Source organism: Python bivittatus, unplaced genomic scaffold (assembly GCF_059951505.1).
Source record: "Python bivittatus isolate LINGU-HERP-01145 unplaced genomic scaffold, Pbiv_v1 ctg000610_np1212, whole genome shotgun sequence".
NCBI lineage: Eukaryota > Metazoa > Chordata > Lepidosauria > Squamata > Pythonidae > Python > Python bivittatus.
In genome coordinates, this window is record NW_028277088.1 from 15,299,502 (window position 1) to 15,317,999 (window position 18,498).

At 39.7% G+C, this 18,498-nt stretch overlaps 1 protein-coding gene across 2 annotated transcripts in view; it reads right to left on the minus strand.

Moving 5' to 3' along the window:
- Window positions 1-18,498, minus strand: part of SVIL (supervillin) — a 141,180-nt gene that overhangs the window by 100,997 nt on the left and 21,685 nt on the right. The window contains exon 2 of one of the 2 annotated variants that reach the window (XM_088150237.1): window positions 6,705-6,788. Coding sequence is in view for 1 of the 2 variants with exons in the window: in XM_088150235.1 (XP_088006361.1) it covers window positions 1,379-1,400 (22 nt within the window). In the remaining variant the exon portion in view is untranslated. Of the gene's footprint in view, window positions 1-1,378; window positions 1,531-6,704; window positions 6,789-18,498 lie in introns of those variants that run through there. The other variant, XM_088150235.1, reaches the window with a different exon arrangement.

The following is an 18,498-nucleotide window of genomic DNA, read 5'->3' on the forward strand; positions in this document are numbered from 1 at the left end:
AAGACTCATGCTGGTACTGTCTTCTTGTATTTATTAATACAATTTGTAGAGGTAGTGGTAGTGGTAGTTCAGCACAAGTTGGAGCCAGATTACCAGCAATTAACAGCTACTTGGGAAGAATATTAGGAATTACAAATTCATCATTATATTATTATTATTATTATTACTATTATTATTATTATTTTAAATTTATAACTTTGTCATTTGTTCAGGAGTTTATATAGCACCCCCTCCTCCCATTATTCCCCACAACAACCTTGTCAGGTAGGATGGGCCAAGAGTGACTGGCCCAAAGTGAACTTCCATAGCTGAGGGTGGACTAGGACCTGGGTCTCCCCAGTGCCAGTCTAACACCTTAACCATTACACTACACTGGCTCTCATCTTCATGGAGGTTATTGAAAATCCTTCCTACTCCTCTTTCTGACTATAGCTTCCAGGTTCCTTGAGGACAGTGAAGTAACATTAAACTTATTAACAGGATAATCTTAAATATGTTACTTAAAACTGGGTCCCAAAGAGCTCTGTGAGACTTACTTCCAAGCAACTGTGCTTAGAATTTCAACCTTACCCACAATTAACCTACTGAACATCATGGACTTACTTTTGAGCAAATCTGCATAACCTAGTACTGGAACTATAGTCATGTATACCCCAAACGTAAGCACAGCACAGCAAAACAAAACAAAACAGAACCAAGTTGTTTATTTAGATCTAAGTGCCACTTCAGAACAGTCCCTACTAAAGCAAGCACAAAACTATGTCTTTGTTCACAGCCATGCAGCAAACGTGAATTCTTCGTGACCATTTGACCAGAACAACATTTACTGATAACACACCCTTTGCACAGTTTTGGAGAAGTCCTTTGAAATGTTTCTGCCAACCCAGGTGGCTGTTACAACTGTCCCCTTCCTTTGTAAAAAAAAAAAAAAAAAAAGTAGAGAGCATTTATTTAAAAAAAAAAAAGTTGTTCGCAGCCACACCATAAACGATATCATGGGGCTTGCAAGACTCGCCGAGTGTCGCAGCCTGCTGTTAAACTTTCCTTGTGCCACACATTGCTTCTTTGGAATTTCTCAGCGCTCAGCACAAATGACTCTCCGTGAAATAAATCAGTGCCACGGCTTGATCTGAGAGATTGCTCCTTCCTGTGTGCCAACACCTCCCATGCCTATCTCACCTCTAGCTTCAGGCAGCATTGAAAAGGGCAGATTGCATGGATCGAGGATCCTACCAAGGAGCTCACATGACAAACTCCACAGAAACTCTTTAAGCCAAACGCACACTAATTGGGGAACCCATAAGTAGACGCGGTCTTCCTTTAGAGAGTAATTGAAACAAGCACATTTGCTTGTTTTCCCCATCCAGTAAAATCTTACCCGTTTCCATTGTTAGGATCATAATTCCACTTCTCTCTCTCTCTCTCTCTCTCTCCCTCTCACTTTCAGGGTCAGGCCTTACTTATCCAGGGCATGTGAGCGATTCAGAGACACAGCTTGGCTTTGTTAGAGCTTATATCTTCTGCCTCACTCTCCCCTCCTCCCTTTGGTGTGTGGAGGGTGGAGGAGAGAAAGAGGAAAACATTGCCTGTACCCTCTCGGGCAGGCCATCTCGATTGGCTCATTCACAAACAATTCTACTAAGCGCATTCAAGTTTCCCTGAGAGCTTGAAATGATCCAGAGAGGCATTTTCGGCCTGCCCTGTTCGCAACTCGCAGTGGAAGAAGTCAAAGCACACAGCCAACAATTGTCTTTCAAGCAGCTTCTTTCCAGCGGGGCCAAGCACACAAAGCCTTGTGCTCCCCCAACAGCACCCAGACCGAGACAATAAATTCAGGCACTCGAGAGCTACAGATGAACTGTTCAGAGGAATGCCGTCATCTCTCCTTTCAGCAGAGGGTTTAATATTGTAACTTGCACAGGAAGCTTTAAAATGGTACCCAACAGCATCACAGCGTCTAATTTGAGACTGGACTTAGGCCCAGAACCAGCTTTCCATATCAGGACTCAGCTTTTGAACACAAGCTATAATCAAAGTTTCCTCAAGCATATCTGGCAGAGTAGGAAGATTTTGCGGCAATTACTTTATCTGTTTAGGGAGGCTGTGATGACACAAAAAGGGTGTGGTGGATGTGATTTTCCATCTTTCTGGGTTTGGGGAAGAGATGGTGGTTATTTTGCTGGCGTGTTTGTTTTTACTATGTAAAAACTCAGCAGACAGCATCCCCTGGCTGACCTTGGAAACACTAAGCTGAATCAGACCTGGAGACCACTAGGAAACAGAAGAGCTGTAGACTAGAGTGGGAAGACAAAAAAAATCCAGAAAACAGTTGCCAACCTCTTCTCCATTATTGCCAAGAATACATGGACAAGTTGATAAGTTTAATGTAAGATTCTTGTTACATGGTTCGCATTTCCTAGCTCAAAATGGTAAGAAGCCACGCCACTCATTTTCAGCAGTTGTTCTACAGAAATTTGCGGGAGGGGGGAAGTCAAGGAAGGGGGTCCAAGGGCGACAAACAAAAATTGGGCAGGGCTCTGCAAAGCATTTCGGCTAGTATCAGGCTAGAACTAAACATAAGTTCCCCATCCCTGCTCAGATCTGAAATGTATGAATAACCTTAGGTCACTCATTTCCCTGCCTCTCACATGAAGTGTGGAATACTTCACATAATTGTTGTGGGGAGAAAGCTGAGGTGGAAAGGATAGGATGAAAGTTAAGGGAAAGGGGCTAAGTAAAAGGAGAATGCATGAGGAATGTATTGCCAAAAAAAAAAATCAGTGTTTGTACTGTAACTTAGGTCAGGTATTGACAACTTCTACAGCCATGTTTCTCAAACTTGGCAACTTTCAGATGTGTGGTAGGCTGAAACCCATACTTCAAAAAAAAGTAGGTGGGACCATAGCAAAACTTTAAATGGATTGAATTTTGTTCATCTTTGCATTTAGATAAAATATTACCATTCTCCCGCCATAGTTTCAGCTTCTACTACATTAAAAATTACAATTGGCAACAACTTTCAGAAGTCCCCAAGGGCTTACAGCATCTCTGCCTTGGATGCTGCCCAAAGGACTTCTGCAATGGGGTTACTTGTAAGTCTGACCCACGGTCCTTTCCCTTTACCTTCCCAAGGTTAAGATGATCACTTTTGGAAAAACATGTTGGTTCTCATCCACAAAGCAGGATTACCCACACACATTTTTAGGATACACAAAGAGCCTCACATACAGTTGTGTAAAAGAAAAAGCATACCCCATTGAAATTTTTGACTTTTTCAACCTGTTTCAACATACAGATATTTGATCTCCATTTCAGCAATAAGGCTAGGCAAAGGGGATATGATACAACAAATATCATGCACTATTTATATTTTGTAGTCCATTGTGTAATTGAAATACAGGTAGTCCTCACTTAACCAACCACACTCTGTGACCATTCAAAGATACATCAGCGCTGAAAAAGGAGATTTACAACCAATCCTCGAAGTTGTGGCTATCACAGTGTCCCCATGATCACATGATTGGGATTTGGGTGCTTGGCAACTGGCACACATTTATGACAGTTGCAGCATCCCACAGTTATGTGATCACCATTTGTGACCTTCACAGCCAGCCTCTGACAAGCAAAGTCAATGGGGAAGCCAGCAGAAGTCACAAGTTGCGGTCATGTGACATTGCGCTTAACTACCACAGATTTGCTTAATGAGCACAGCTGGAACTGATGTCATAAGTTGGCACAGTCACATGACATTTCACTTTACAACCGCATTACACAGCAATGGAGTTGCTGGTCCCAACTGCAGTATGGGTGTAAACATAAATGCTAATTTTGCATGTGGAAAAAGTAAGCACACCCCTACATTTATCACTACTTCAAATGCCTAAAATTAGAATCAGGTGCACTAGATCAGGTACAAATAACTAGAACATTGTTAGACAAGATTTGGGAGGAGCCTGTCTTATTGAAACCTCCGACATTTCATTTGATTTGCTCTTTATTCTTGAACTATGTGGTATCACCATGCCTAGATTGAAACAGTTCTCTGAGGCCGTCAGAAAGAAGGTTATAGATGCCTATGAGTCTGGAAAGGGATTTAAAACTATTATCCAAACCAGTGTTTCTCAACCTTGGCAATTTCAAGCTGTTGATTTCAACTCCCAGAACTCCCCAGCCAGCATGGGGAATTCTGGGAGTTGAAGTCCACACAGCTTGAAGTTGCCAAGGTTGAGAAACACTGATCCAAACCATTGGACATCAATCATTCTACTGCTAGGAAAATAATCTACAAATGGAGAAGATTTCAAGCAACTACCAACTTGCCCAGGGCAGGCATCCTAGCAAGTTCAGCCCAAAAGCAGAATGTAAGATGTTTCAAATGGGACCTTCCCAAATCACTGCCTTTTAACTACTATCTGATACCAGCTCTCTAGCAGCTAAATTTCTTAACATTATGTAGATAATAGTCACATTTCAGGTTACTTACCCCTGAAAAAGTGTATCAAAACAGCCAATTTTCTTATATTCCCATCTATAAATGTCCCTAATAGCTCAGCCTTAAAGGCAAACCTATAATAACTAAAACCACTCCACAGCCAATTCAGAAGGCAGGAATGAATATCTCAATATTGTGTTTTGCACACGAAGCTTCCAACTGTACACTAACAATCTTGGTTGGTAATGCAGGTAACAAACAGTGTGCTACAATTCTCCACTTGTAATAAAGTAAAAGATTGGTGGTGCTGATAGCTGTACATATGTAAACCAGAAAAGCTAATCAAGCATATCTCATTAACTCAAAGAGTCATCAGTTCATGCCTATTTTTGGAAACACCATCCACAGGGAACAAAATGCTGCTTTTCTTCATCTATCCTGGGGACATGAGCAACCATGCCATCATTCCATTCTAAATAGAATGGTCGAAGATGAGTTGCTACTTCACTTTTGCAGCTAATAATTGCATCAAGACCACATCTAGGCCACCAACCGGAAGTCATAGGATAACTACTTTCATTTGTCATTGCAACAAAGGTGTTTTTCTCACCAGTGCTTCATAAAGTACAGTAATGACCATTTCCAAATATTCATTAGTGCAGGACTGTATGTCTGAGGTTCTACAACTGTTATGTTGCTGCTGGGGTTCTTGCATTCTCAGACCTAGCCTTGGAATTGCTTCTCCCTAACAGATTGAAAGGAGGTCAGCTCACACACTCAGCTGGTGAGACCATATTTATTTATTATTACATTTATACCCCTCTTTTATTTGTACAACTTAAGGCAGTGTACCTAATGCTCCTTCCGCTTATTTTCCTCACAACAACCCTGTGAGGTGAGTTGAGTAAGAGAGAGTGACCAACCCAAAGTCACCCAGCCAGCTTTCATACCTAAGAGAGAACTAGAACTCCCAGTCTCCTAGTTTCTAGTCCGGTACCTTAACCCCTACACCTAACTGGGTCTCATACACACTATATATGCAAATATAAAACACAAAGAAACAAAAATGCTCAGAAAATATTTGTAATATATTAGCTGTTTTCCACTCACACTTGCATAAATTCACATGCCCATGTACAATCAGATGTCAGAACAGAGCAACTTTTTAGAGAAGAGGCAGGCATGCAGAAGATCTGAGGTTGTTTTTAAAAATGCTAATGGGGGATTTAGATTCTATAACTGGATTATGCAATAAATCATGTGGGGGTTTTTTGTATTGCTTTGTTAACTAAGGAAACATCACTGTAAGTCATGTCTTATGCATAACAATAATAGGAGAAAGCTTCAGAAAATAGCCACTTTATTTTTTGCTATACCTGATACCTTCCAGTACTTTCTGCTATCAATATTATGCACAGAAACAATAACAGCAATAATATTAACTGTTATAATGAAGAGAATTATTAGTTTGTAAGGAGTAGCATTTTTTTTTTCCATGTAGGCAACGGAGCTATGGAAGATAGCTTTGGCATGCAAGCATCCAGCGCTGAGCCTTCTTATATGGATTACTCTTCCACTAATTTTAAGTTTCTCTGAGTTTTCCATTCTCTTCCATTTGCTTACTACATTGGATTTTTTGGTATGATTTTTACTATTTTATCTGTGTTTACTGAATGCAATCTGAAAATGTTTGGGAGCAATCTATATAGCAAAATATGAGCAAACTGAGCATCAGCAAATCCATACTATCATCCTGTGACACTGTAGGTATTACTCTATGTATCTACCCTAACTTTACAGAAAATATGTAAGAAATACTGCCATTGCTCCTCATTGTAAAATAGGAGTGCTATACAGATAAAGAAAAACAGAAGGGTGCACTATTTTATGTTCTAGACTCTTGTATCTGAAACCAGAACTCATTCTTTAGTAGCCAATCTATGCCATGGGATGTAACTGTGTAGTACTTGCCACATGACTAGATTCACTGGTGAATCACCACTGATGATTTCACTGATTAGCAGTGAAAACATCCAGTGTACTAAGAAGGGAGTAGGGTGAAGCCTTGCATTATGCTATCGACACTCTATGGTCAATAGTTATCACATGTCCTATAGGCCAATTTTTACATCAGTCTGTTGGGTTAGAGAATTGAAGTAATGATTCAATGAAGCTTCCTTGTTATTCAGAGAAATAACGGTTACGGAGAAAAGTGTTACATTTAACATTTGGGGGCTGTTGCTTCTAAAAAACACCTTTGTAAGAAGCTTACCTTAACAGTTGTTCCTGATTTCACAGGAGACAGCTGACCGACACTGACTCTCAGGAGAAATTTTCGGTCTGAAGCCACTTTTCCCTAGAGGAAATAAAAGCATGTCCATCATTAAACAGACCATCAAGTCAAATGAAATCACCATTGTCTGGATGAACCTAGGGGGTACCTCAGTGCAAATCTTTGTTAATTGTTCCAGAGTACAATGGAGCCACTTGTCATCATGGTAAGGAGGAGATATAATGCAAGAGAGGAGACATGGCCCAGAGAGAATCTAAGCATTTTATAACATCATCTGAAAGTTTATTCATCTAAACAGAATATAATGCTTTACATTAATGTTTCACTTTAAGCCAAAAGCTGTAACTTAATTGGTTAGGATAAGAAAAAGCAGAGACTGATAGGGTGCGTTTATTCCAGCTTTTTTCTTCCTTTTCAATATGGATACTTTCCTGTTCCATTCAGATCCAGAATTATAATTTAGTATGTCCAATTAGCCAGAATAACAAAACAAATCATGGCTTAAAGCTGGTTTATCAATTCTGTGTTGTTCAGGCACACTGTGTAATGTCAAAAAAGACTGTTTCCTGATTACAGTAGTTTGCCTGCTTTCACATAGGCAAGTGTGAAGGGTCAGCAAATGAGCTGCTTAGCAGCACATTATTCAAACCTATTTCTTAAGCCAAGTGAATGGGTGCACAATTTGCGGTCTTACAGAGACTGCTGAACCAGGACTCCCAGCGTCCTATTTAGCACGGCCATTAGTGAGAGGTATGGGAAAAAAATGGTTATAGGATTAAAATGCAAAGAATGGTTGCCAATGTATACCATCATGTTGAAAATTAGCACAGCAAGTCATCCAGAAGATTGTGTGTGTTTTCAGCTACTCCAATTACATACAGCAGTGTTTCTCAACCGTGGAAAAATTAGGATGTGTGGACTTCAACTCCCAGAATTCCCCAGCTAGCTGGGGAATTCTGGGAGTTGAAGTCCACACATCCTGATGTTGCCAAGGTTGAGAAACACTGACATACAGCATAACCAAAGGTAAATCTTGCCAGTGCCAGCATGAAACCAGACAGCTCCAGCAAGTTCCAAAGACACCAAAATGCTTTATTGGCTTCAATAATAATGCCTTTTGTTTTAATAAGTTCTATCACATGAAAAAAGTCCTAATGGACTTAATCCCAACCTGGGAAGGAATAATTTTCAACAGTTGCACACTCAACTGCACACTTATTCACAAGTTCACTCATATAACCTGTTATCCTCTTTTCCTCTCTCAGCTCCTCCAGCTCACTCCTATCTTGAACAGGGCTTCATCTTTTTTCCAACTGTTCATGGTTCAGACAACCATCTTCCTTTTATTGAGACACCAGTGCCCTGAACAACAGGAAAAGTCAGCAGGTCTCTATTTGGTTCTACCAATCATACTTTCTGCTGCCAAAGACTATATATAGTCTGTGGGATCACACAATCCATGGAATGGACCTTAAAGGTTAGCTAGTCCAACTCCCTGATCAGTGCAGATTCTACTAGAGCATCTCAGACAGATGGCTATCCAGTCTTATTCTCACAAAGGAGAATCTCATCACTCCATGGGGTAGTCTGCTTTACTGACTCTCAGCTTGTTGGTCAGGAAGTTCCTCCTCACTACTAGTCTGAACCACTTCCCTTGAGTTTTAACACATTGCTTCTGCCCCTCCCCTGGTGCAATAAATAACACATCCACATGTTTTTCTGTGGGACAATCCTTCAGATATTTGAAGGCTGCTATCATAGTTCCCTTAAGGTGTCTCTTCTGTAGCCTAAACATTCTCCTCCTTCTTCCTCTTTTTGAAAGTATGGCTGACATTTACTCTTTCCTAGTCTTGTGGGACTTTGCCAATCCTCTAGGAGTTTTCAAGGATTACCAAGAACAATTCTGCAATCACCTCTACTAGTTACTTCAATATACTAGGATGTAACCCTTGGGGTCCTGGAGACATGGATTTGTTTAAATAAGTTAAGTTTTCTCTAATCCTTTCTTATCTATCCTAAGCTGCAGTTCCCTCCTTCTCCCAGTGGCATACCAACAACCAGATAGAGCACCATTTCCTTTCTATGAGAAGACAGATGTAAAATACAAGTTTTACCTTCTCACCATCACCTGTAACCAATTCTCCACAATGCCTGCACCCTTTTTGGTTTTCCTTTTGCTTCTAATGTCCCCAGTGAACTCTTTTTATTGTTTTAGTATCTTTCTGACATAGTTCCTATGGTTTCTGGAGACTATATTCTTCTTTGGCTAGGTGTCCCTCCTTCCATTTTCTATACATGTCACTTTTCCTCTTCTGCATCTCAGAGAGCTCTGAATTTACCACTGGTCATGCTGGTTGTGGCTCACAGAGTTACATTCCAACATCATCTGGAGAGTCATATGTTCCCTACCTTTTATTTATTCTGATAGTTTAATCCTCAGATTAGTCAGCCACAATCTGTGGGTCTTCTTGAGTGACAGTGCTCCACCATCACTGTTCCACTCATTTACATGTTTTCATTGTATATTTCTCTACTAGCATGATCAGCAGTCATGATATTCATAATTTATGGTTTATGACCATAATAAAGATGGATTGATATTCATAATTTGTCTAACTGCATTTAACATTATATATAAATTTCACTAGTGCAAGATGTGACAATGACCAGGAAATTCCATTAACACAATATTCTGGTTCCTTACTCTTTGCTGGGCAGTATAACAAAATAAAACAAACAAAAATGGGTTAACAGAAGTTACCCCTGACCAAATTTTATGAACATACAGAGAAGCATGATAATACAGTCCTCAATACATAGGGTTAAAGGTGATGATCTGAAAGATTAACAGTTTGATGTTGAGAGAGCAACATGAGATCATGCTAATAAAAGCAACATGAATGTATAACCAACCCTTTCTGAATTCTGAACTAAGATTGTAAAGCCCAAACACAGAAGGTGACTCCTGAGAAGATTACTGTGCATATACTCTGATAGCATGGAATGTAATGTGAATATTTGGCAAACATGTTGAAGAATTTGCAAGGCTTCTCATAGAAGCTATTCTTAACCTGAAGTTGTACACTGGTTTTGTGTTTTCTACTTATCAGCAAGAACTCCTTACAAGACCTTGTGCCAGGAAAGATACTGAAGAAAAATATTAAAAGCTAATTTTAAAAATCTACAAGAGGACAGTAACAGCTTTCTCTGAGTGATTTGACTCAGTAAGAAATCTATGTAGAAACTTTAGCCCCCCCTTTGAAGGAGTTCCTCTCATCATACACTGACCTCTAGTGTGCTAAGAAAGAATCACTATTATCTAAAACCTTGCCCAAAACTTCTGAAAATATTCAGGAGAAAAGAACAAAGAAAAGTCTTATACTATAGCTTCATTAACCTCTGCATCACTATATCCATTTTAAGGGCTGCTTGCTCTTCAGTGTCTTTCACTTTTAAACCCCCACCAAAAAAATGTTTCATGTAATAGAAGACTGAATCAATGATTCTTCCCTTTGTCAAAAAAAATAAAATTAAAAAAAACAAGCATTTATTCATTAATTTATTATTAGATTTACAACCTGCCTTTATTTTGTACAATTCAAGGGGATGTACACAGTGTTCTCACCTCCTATTTTCCCCACAACAACGACCCTGTTTAGATTGGGCTGAGAGAGAACGACTGACCCAAAGTCATCCAGTGAGCTACTGTGGCTGTGGATACACTTGAACGTGCATCTCCATTATTCTTCACAACTACACTCACAACAAATCACTTACATTTCAAACTTCTACTTTTTTTGTTCCTACAGAAAGAGATAAGGAAAGAGAGGCTATGTGCGTGTCTTTGTACACACAAGAGAAAAAGAGCCTAGACTTATGGATTACAGTAAGCCAATGGCTTGTATGAACCCAACCACTGAGGTATGTAAATAAAGATGTGCAAAATGTTCCAAGCACAGAATAGCCAATCTGGGGTGGGCTGTCCCCCTACCATGAAATGCAGGTTTCATCCAGGCAAGAACCTGCAGCTTCTGGGCTTGATTCCACGTGGACCCAGAATGCAGAAGTTCCAAACCCAGGAGTGCCAGGATGGGGACTGCAGGAAAAACTAAGGCTAGGGACAGTGAGGTGTGAGAGCAACAAAGGAGCGATGAGAGAAAGGAAGGCATTGGGAAGGCTGCGGAGAGAGGCAGGTAAGCTGGTCGGACACGCCTTCCTTGAATTCAAGCATGGTGGTGGCAGTGAAAAGGAGGTATGGGACAGAGGTTGGTGGTGCATAAGCCATGCAGGTACACTAGCAGGTAGGCTGGTGCATAAGTCATGCAGTTGAAGAGAGAAGGGTGAGGAACACTGCCTTATTCGCTCCATAAGACTCCTCTGGACTTTGTCTCACGTGGAATGGTCCAGCTAAGCTTCTCAGGTACAGTGAGTTATTTTATGCACGAAACAAACACATCCTCCGTATTCATGCACCCCCCAACTTGTACAATGTATTTTTGCTATTGTTGATTAAAGCACAATTAAACAAATCATAGTTTATCACAATATATACAGAATTATACATAAAGTCTGCAGAGTTTTAAAGCAATAATATTTTTGGAAAAGAATTGTTGTTTTTAAGGTGACTGTGAAGAGCAAAAAATTGACCAGGATGTTGCAAGTTTTCTTCACATGTTGAGTGGGTTATTATTTGGCATTCTGTGTGTACAGAATGGGCCACCACCAATAGCACCAACTTCCACTGGATCTCAACAGAGGCAGCCCTGGTTCTTACATCAACTAGTTCTGACTTTCATATGGCAGATCAGATGAGAACTATATTCTTCCAGCATGCATCTCAACTGAAGTCTCTGAGACAAAAGATAAACCACACAAACACAAGAAGTAACAAACTAAGATATTTCCTTCAATCGAAAGGATTGAAAGTAACACCACCAACTGAAAGAGGTATGGGGTGAATCTCTCCAGCATTTAAAATGTACATTGTCATATCTGCATATGTCTTAGCTGGGGTGGGAAGAAAAAATTCTAACTACAAAAACTAACAGAAAGCTGCAGCAAGAGCAACCTGTATATTCCTGATTGATAAATTTACGGAAATTATTCATTTTCATTTGCAAAGCAAGTGGAGCAAAATGAGGAATAAAGCTAAAGCATAAATAATGGTAAAGTTTCCCTTGAGCTGAACATGGTCTATGCCATTTTCTGAATAATAACACAGAACTGGTTTCTTACTGTCTTCCTTCCAGAAAAGTTTTTGACTTTCCAAGTAGTCTACAACCCTGGCATTTTCTGGTGGTGTCCCATCCAAATACAGGTAGTCCTCACTTAACAACCACAATAGGGACCAGAAAATTTATTGTTAAGTAGGGGGTCGTTAAGCAAAGCATCACGTGACTGCACCCAATTTTATGACATTTTTGCGGCAGTTGTTAAGCAAATCACCATGGTCATTAAGCAAAACATGCAGTCGTTAAGCAAATCAAGTGGTTTTCCATTAATTTTGCTTGCCAGAAGCCAGCTGGGAAGGTCGCAAATGACGATCGTGTGACTCCGGGACGCTGCAACCATCATAAGTGTGAGCTGGTTGCCAAGCGCCTGGATCGCGATCACGTGACCTCAAGGGCGTTGCAACAGCTGTAAGTGCAAGGACTGGTTGTAAGTAGCTTTAGCACCATCATAACTTCAAACGGTTGCTAAACAAGCGGTTGTTAAGCGAGGACAACCTGTACTAACCAGGTCTAATCATATTTATCTTTTCTGAGATCAGCCAAGACTGGCTAGGTGCCCCATCGTCTGCTGCAATGTAAACCACATAGGGATGAGAAAATACAAAGAAAAATCCATATACCCTGCTTAAGCATTCTGTGGAAAAAATACTGCCTGTTCGCCCAACTAAAGTAATTGAGAAAAAGTCCACTCACTTTTGTACCTATCCAACATTTAACCTTCACTCTTAAGGAAAAATAACTACCAATTCATCTACTCTCCATTCTCAATTTTTCAACTTGCAACTTTATTATCTTTCTGATCTATAGTCCTACCTTAGAAAATGTTTATGTTTATCTTTCCAAATCCTATAAAAACCAGGAAATCCACATTTTGTTTCTGTTTGTGTAACAAAGTGCTTTCACAGCAAAGCAGAAGGTATACCTGTAAACTTCAAGGAACATCTTGCTTGAATCAGGCTGGCTCAGTGAGTAAACAAACAGCTTGAAAAGCTTCATTACAGATGCTACTGACTGCACTATCAGCAGTATTAATTAAAAATGGCAAAGTAAAAGGTGATAGGATCACCTGTTTTAAGCAACAGCAGGCTTCTGGAGCAGAGCACCAGATGCCAATTGTCTATTCTTGCTTAACATCACAAACCAAAATAGTTATCTGCCAGCCACATGGAAATCTTTAAACATAACCATCTGGATATAACTTGAGCATTAATCCACTTCACATTACTACAATGATTTACTTCAGTTTAAGCTTCAAAGAGAATTATAAAATATAACTGGGGAAACATAAGCAAACTTAACTAGATGCAGAGAAAAAATGGTCCAGTTCGCATATATTAAAACAGAACTGCTATAAATTCTGGCTTATGTTCATAAGTAATATGTCGGACATACTCACCTATTGCTCCTACTTAGTACTGCCCGCTGGCAAGAGTGGCGAAACAAGCCAGAAAACCAAAAGTACTGGCTTATTTCCCATTATGTCAGAATTAGGATTTTTGACATGCTCTCCAAAAAGGGTGGATTATGAAGCTTGGATCTGTTCTTGGGTTATGGTATTTTGGTATAGTTCAGAGTGACAAGCCAGGAATTCATGTGTGAATGTAAAGCCAAACCAGCATTAGAGATTTCTAAGTTTATGAAGTCATTATCACAGGAAGAAAGACCAGGAGTTATGCACTAGCCCAATGCTTGTGAGCAAAAACCCAGAACTCATAGTACTGCACTAATAATTTACTGAGGATTCTCCATAATTCTTGGCCTTTTTTCTCAATTCCTTTTGCTTGGCCCATAATTCACTGTTATTTTTCATTTTTATTCTTTTATACAAATTGATGTATGTCATTTTCTACAGACCAAAACAACAGGCTAGCAGTTTGGATGATTAAGGAAAAGCTTATTGTGGTCTTCAGACATGCATTTTGGCAGGAATGGCAGACCTGTTAAGTATTAAAAAGTGCCCACATCTCCAGTGGGCAATTATGAAGACGTGTCTGTTAGAATTTTGAAATCCAGATGAAAGAGCCTGCATGGGTGCAAGAAACCACAATCAGAAAGGATGCTTTGATAGCGTTTCTTGTGCAACATGACTGATTGCTGCTCCAAAGGACAATGTAATGCGGTTCTGAAAGAACACTTCCTTCCTGTGATTGAAATACTTTCCACTGAAATTGGTGTGACTTACTTAAAAGTAAACATGGATGTATCCATACAGTCACCAGGAGTCAGCGACAACTCAAGGGAGTTTTTACCAATCAATCGACTTATAGTATGCCTTGTTGTCTAACGATAATACAATAAGTCTATTTTTATTCCAACTGCTTGCAAAACTGAGCAATTTTCAAAAGGCTTACATTCTTCTTCTCAGCTTTTTCTCAAATATTTAGGAACTAAGAACAAGCTACAGCTATTTCTTTTCCTATGATGTGCTTCTCATATCTCCATTTAAATACTGGTCTTACCTTAATGATAAAACTAACACCATAACAAGTAAAACCTTTACTCATTAAATGATAACCCTCACTGGAAAGTGAGAGCCTGTACTTTTAAAACTGCCACAGTGAATTAAACAGCAGTTTAATCATGCGCTGTACAGAAAATGCAAGCATGATGATTTCATAGGCAGGGAAATGGAGAGATTACCATTAAATTAAGGATGGACAATCTGTCCCCTATAGTCATCTCACCTATGGGGCATGTCCGGCACTCAACCTCTTTGTGCCCAGCTGGAGTGCCTGCAGATTAAAGCGTAATATCTTTTTTTATCTGGAGCGGGGTGAAATAAGGAGCAAATGTTACTTTTTTCCTACATATATTTCCTATGGGTAAAAAGTACCATCCTCTCCACTGACATCCCTGTGCACTGCCGTGGTATTAGGACTGAGACAGCTTCTATTTTAAACTAAAATTTTAAGTACTCCTTACAAAAATATTACTTCAAAATCAGAGAAGACAAACTAGGTTCACAGAATGATTTGATGCAAAAACTGTACCCTAAACAAAAATAGGTCTAATATAGTTTTTATTCTATGGTAGAAAACTTTGCTAACAAATTACTTTGGCACAAAGCTTTGTGTGTATCGATTAGACAAATCTTAGCTGCATGGAACAAAACAGTAAATACAACTAAAGGTGTAGCTGGAAAGATTAATGAAAGCCACCTAGCTATACAAGAATAGGAAACCAACCCCAGATCAGCTGATAATTTTTAGTTTTTAAAGTAACTGAAGGCAGTTCAGTAAACTAAAGAGAATATTTTAGATGTAGAGACAACAACAGGGAAAGGTTCAATCTCCAAAAAAGGGAGGGAGGGAGGGAGGGAGGGAGGGAGGGAGGGAGGACTTTGCTGTGCTCTTCTTTGATTGCTCTCAATTTTAACAAGGATATGCCACACTTCTGGCAAATAAATAAGCTAGGGCAGATCACTTTGTTTTAGCAAGGTAGTGTTTTCTACGTAAGTGGACTTCTCACTGCAGATATTCTTCCTCAGAAAATAAATGAAAATTCCTCCTTCTATGGATGCATCTGAATTATTGAATTAGAATTACTGAATTCATACATCATGTTAAGCCATGGATTACTTAACCATGTTTTATCAAATTTTAATTGGCTGTATTCATACAAGATACTTAATAAAAAGCAACAAGAAAGGATAGATACTGGAGCCTGTACTACTTTCTCAGAGATAGAACGGGAATAACAAACATTATTGAAATGACAAGAGAAATAACAAATCACTGAACCCTGCTGGCATTAAGTTTTTAAACAACTTAAATGTGAATTTGCTGACCTTCTAGTAAAAATATATAACTTGTCCCTCAAACAGGTCTCAGTCCCAAAGGCCTGGAAGATATCCAGTGTAACACCATTTTTTTAAAAAAAGGGACTTGGGAAACTAAAGTCCTGTCAGTTTAACATTTATTTGGTGCAAATAGATAAAGATAATAATCACAGAAAACAATAGTTAAGTATACAGACCAATAAGTCTTGCTGAAGAAAAATCAGCAGAAGTTCTGTAAAGGTGAAACTCTGTCTCACCAACCTTCAGAAGTTTTTAAGTGTCAATACGCAAGGGGAATTTGTTTAATTAACCTGTGGAATTCATTTCCGTAAGACATGGTGATGGCCACTAAATTAGATGGCTTTAAAAGGGAATTGAATAAATCCATGGAGGAGATCTATCAAGAGCTACCTTGAAAATTCAGTATTACTACCAAGTTGGTGCCTGCTTGCCTCCAAATAACAATTGCAAAGGAACAATCTCCCTCTCTTGCTTGTGAGCACCCTGAAGCACCTGATTCGCCATTGGGAGAAACAAAACAATGGACCAAGATGAGCCTTGGTCTTCCAACAGAGCTATTCTTCTGTTCTTATTATTGCACTTCAGTTTATTTATTTATTTATTTATTCAATTTATATAGCCGCCCATCTCAGACCAGTGACTCTGTTACTTTACACAATACTTTACTACTATTTAGTTGGCATTATTGGAGATCACCTTGAAAGAGTGGTCAGTTTTATGCAGCATTTGATGCTAAGAACAAACAGCAACCATAAATCTTTCCAATAGTGACACAAGTAGGACAAGTCAAAATAAAAACCGCAGTTAGTATAACTAATGCAACCCAGAAGTCTGAATCAGTTACTCAATCAATTCTTTATTCACCAAATGCTTACATGCCCAAAGGAAGTTTTTATTATTTCTACAAATTGATGGGTTTCTATAACATGCAAAACAAAATAGGCTCAATTTTGAGGATAGGAGCCATATGCAGCTATTTCAATGTTACAGATATTGCTAGAGAAACAATTATGATTTTGAATATACATCATTGGTACTGAAGGACGTAAAGATGTGTTTACTGACACTTTGCTATCTCTAATAGTGACTCTGAAACAATTTCCATACAAGTAATAATGAAATAAAGAAAACAAAGAGGTCTGCAACTGATCTACAGATTAAAAAAAGGTGGGTATGTATTTCTTTGATTTATACTCTACATCTCCTCCAAGAACTCAAGGTGACATATCTAGCACTTCCTCCTCCGCTTTTATATCCAAAATAACCCTGTAAATAAGTGGGTCGAGAGAATGTGACTGGCCCAAGGTCACCACAAGCTTCCATAGCTGCGGGTGGATTTGAGTCTAGTGTTTCCACTTCTAATCCAACACCTTAAGCCCTAAACCACACAGAGGTTTTTTTCTTCAAAGCAGAAATCTTCAGCATTTTCAACTCTGAGAAATGTACAAGTGCCCAGATCCGAGGCTGTATATATGCATCCCTTTTTAATCCTTCTCTCACCTGCATACCCATCCCTTGTGGCCTTTCATTGTCCTCCTTGCTCAGATCTTGGAGCTTAGAGAAAAGGGGAGGCAGTGAGTATTTTTCTGACTGACTCACTTGAGATCCACAGTGATCGCTCTGGTTGTCAGTGCAGATCAGCTACTAGCTGTCAAGCTCAGTACTGATTCCAAGCCATCAATGGCAACAGGAAATCAGCAACTACAATTTCCTTCTAGCAGCTGGTTAGCCAGCTAGTAGGAAAAGCAAGCAGAGATCCTTGCGCTGCCCTGAGAGCCAGACTGACTCCTGGCAAAAGACTGCTGACTCCTGCTTTAAAGCAACTTCTTTCCTCATTCCCATGTTTCTATATTCTGTAAAAGCTAGTGCCCCAACAGAAACCACACAGGAATTGTTTTTATCTTGCATTAAAAACAAACACCTCCCTCCTAAAGAAAACCCCTGCGTTTCTTCTGTGCCTGAGCTATGACCAGAAATCTCTTATCCAGGCCTTTACCAAACCTAACCCTGTTGCAACCCTGCAACCCTGTTGCAACGGAGCCTCACCCCTAGGGAATGCAAGGAGCAGGCATGTCTACAAAGGCTAACAATTAAAACTTTCACAATATTGCGGAGAAATAATGAAAGAGTTCTCTCCATTTTGATCGTTCGGCTTTCGGATAAAAACTAGAGCCAAGCCAGGACTCTTCGTTTGAAGGAGTTCCCAGGAGGGGACCCCTACAAACCTGCTATAGTAAAAAGTAACCAGGAGTCTTGTGGCGCCTTAAAGACCCATGTGCTGACTGTGCCCTCAGCTCCTGCAGGCAGCAGTCCACTTCATCGGATCCACCCTGGAACTGGCAACGTTTTCCCCATTCTTGCCCTCAGCCAGACAAGACCGCCTGAAAGAAGTTTGCATCAGTTGTATGAAGCAACCGATACTTCAATTGTAGGCATACATGAAGTTCTTTTTTCCCTTTTGTTTTGTTTGGGAGGGGGGGTTGCTGTTTCCATAGCCATCAGGCCTGCATCATTGTAACAATCTGAAACAGATTTTGCCTTTATGGATATCAGTCTGACTTTCCAGATGCGTGTGTTTTGATTTATGAGCATTAGCAAACTGAGTTCTTTCGGCATGTGCTGTCCTGTTTGCTGGAGGCATAATCCTCTTCACCCACACATTCAGCTGTACGGGGGGAAGAAAAGAACAAGAGGGGGAAATTTTTGAGCTCCAGGGCACTATTATGGCTTCCTACATTTGTAT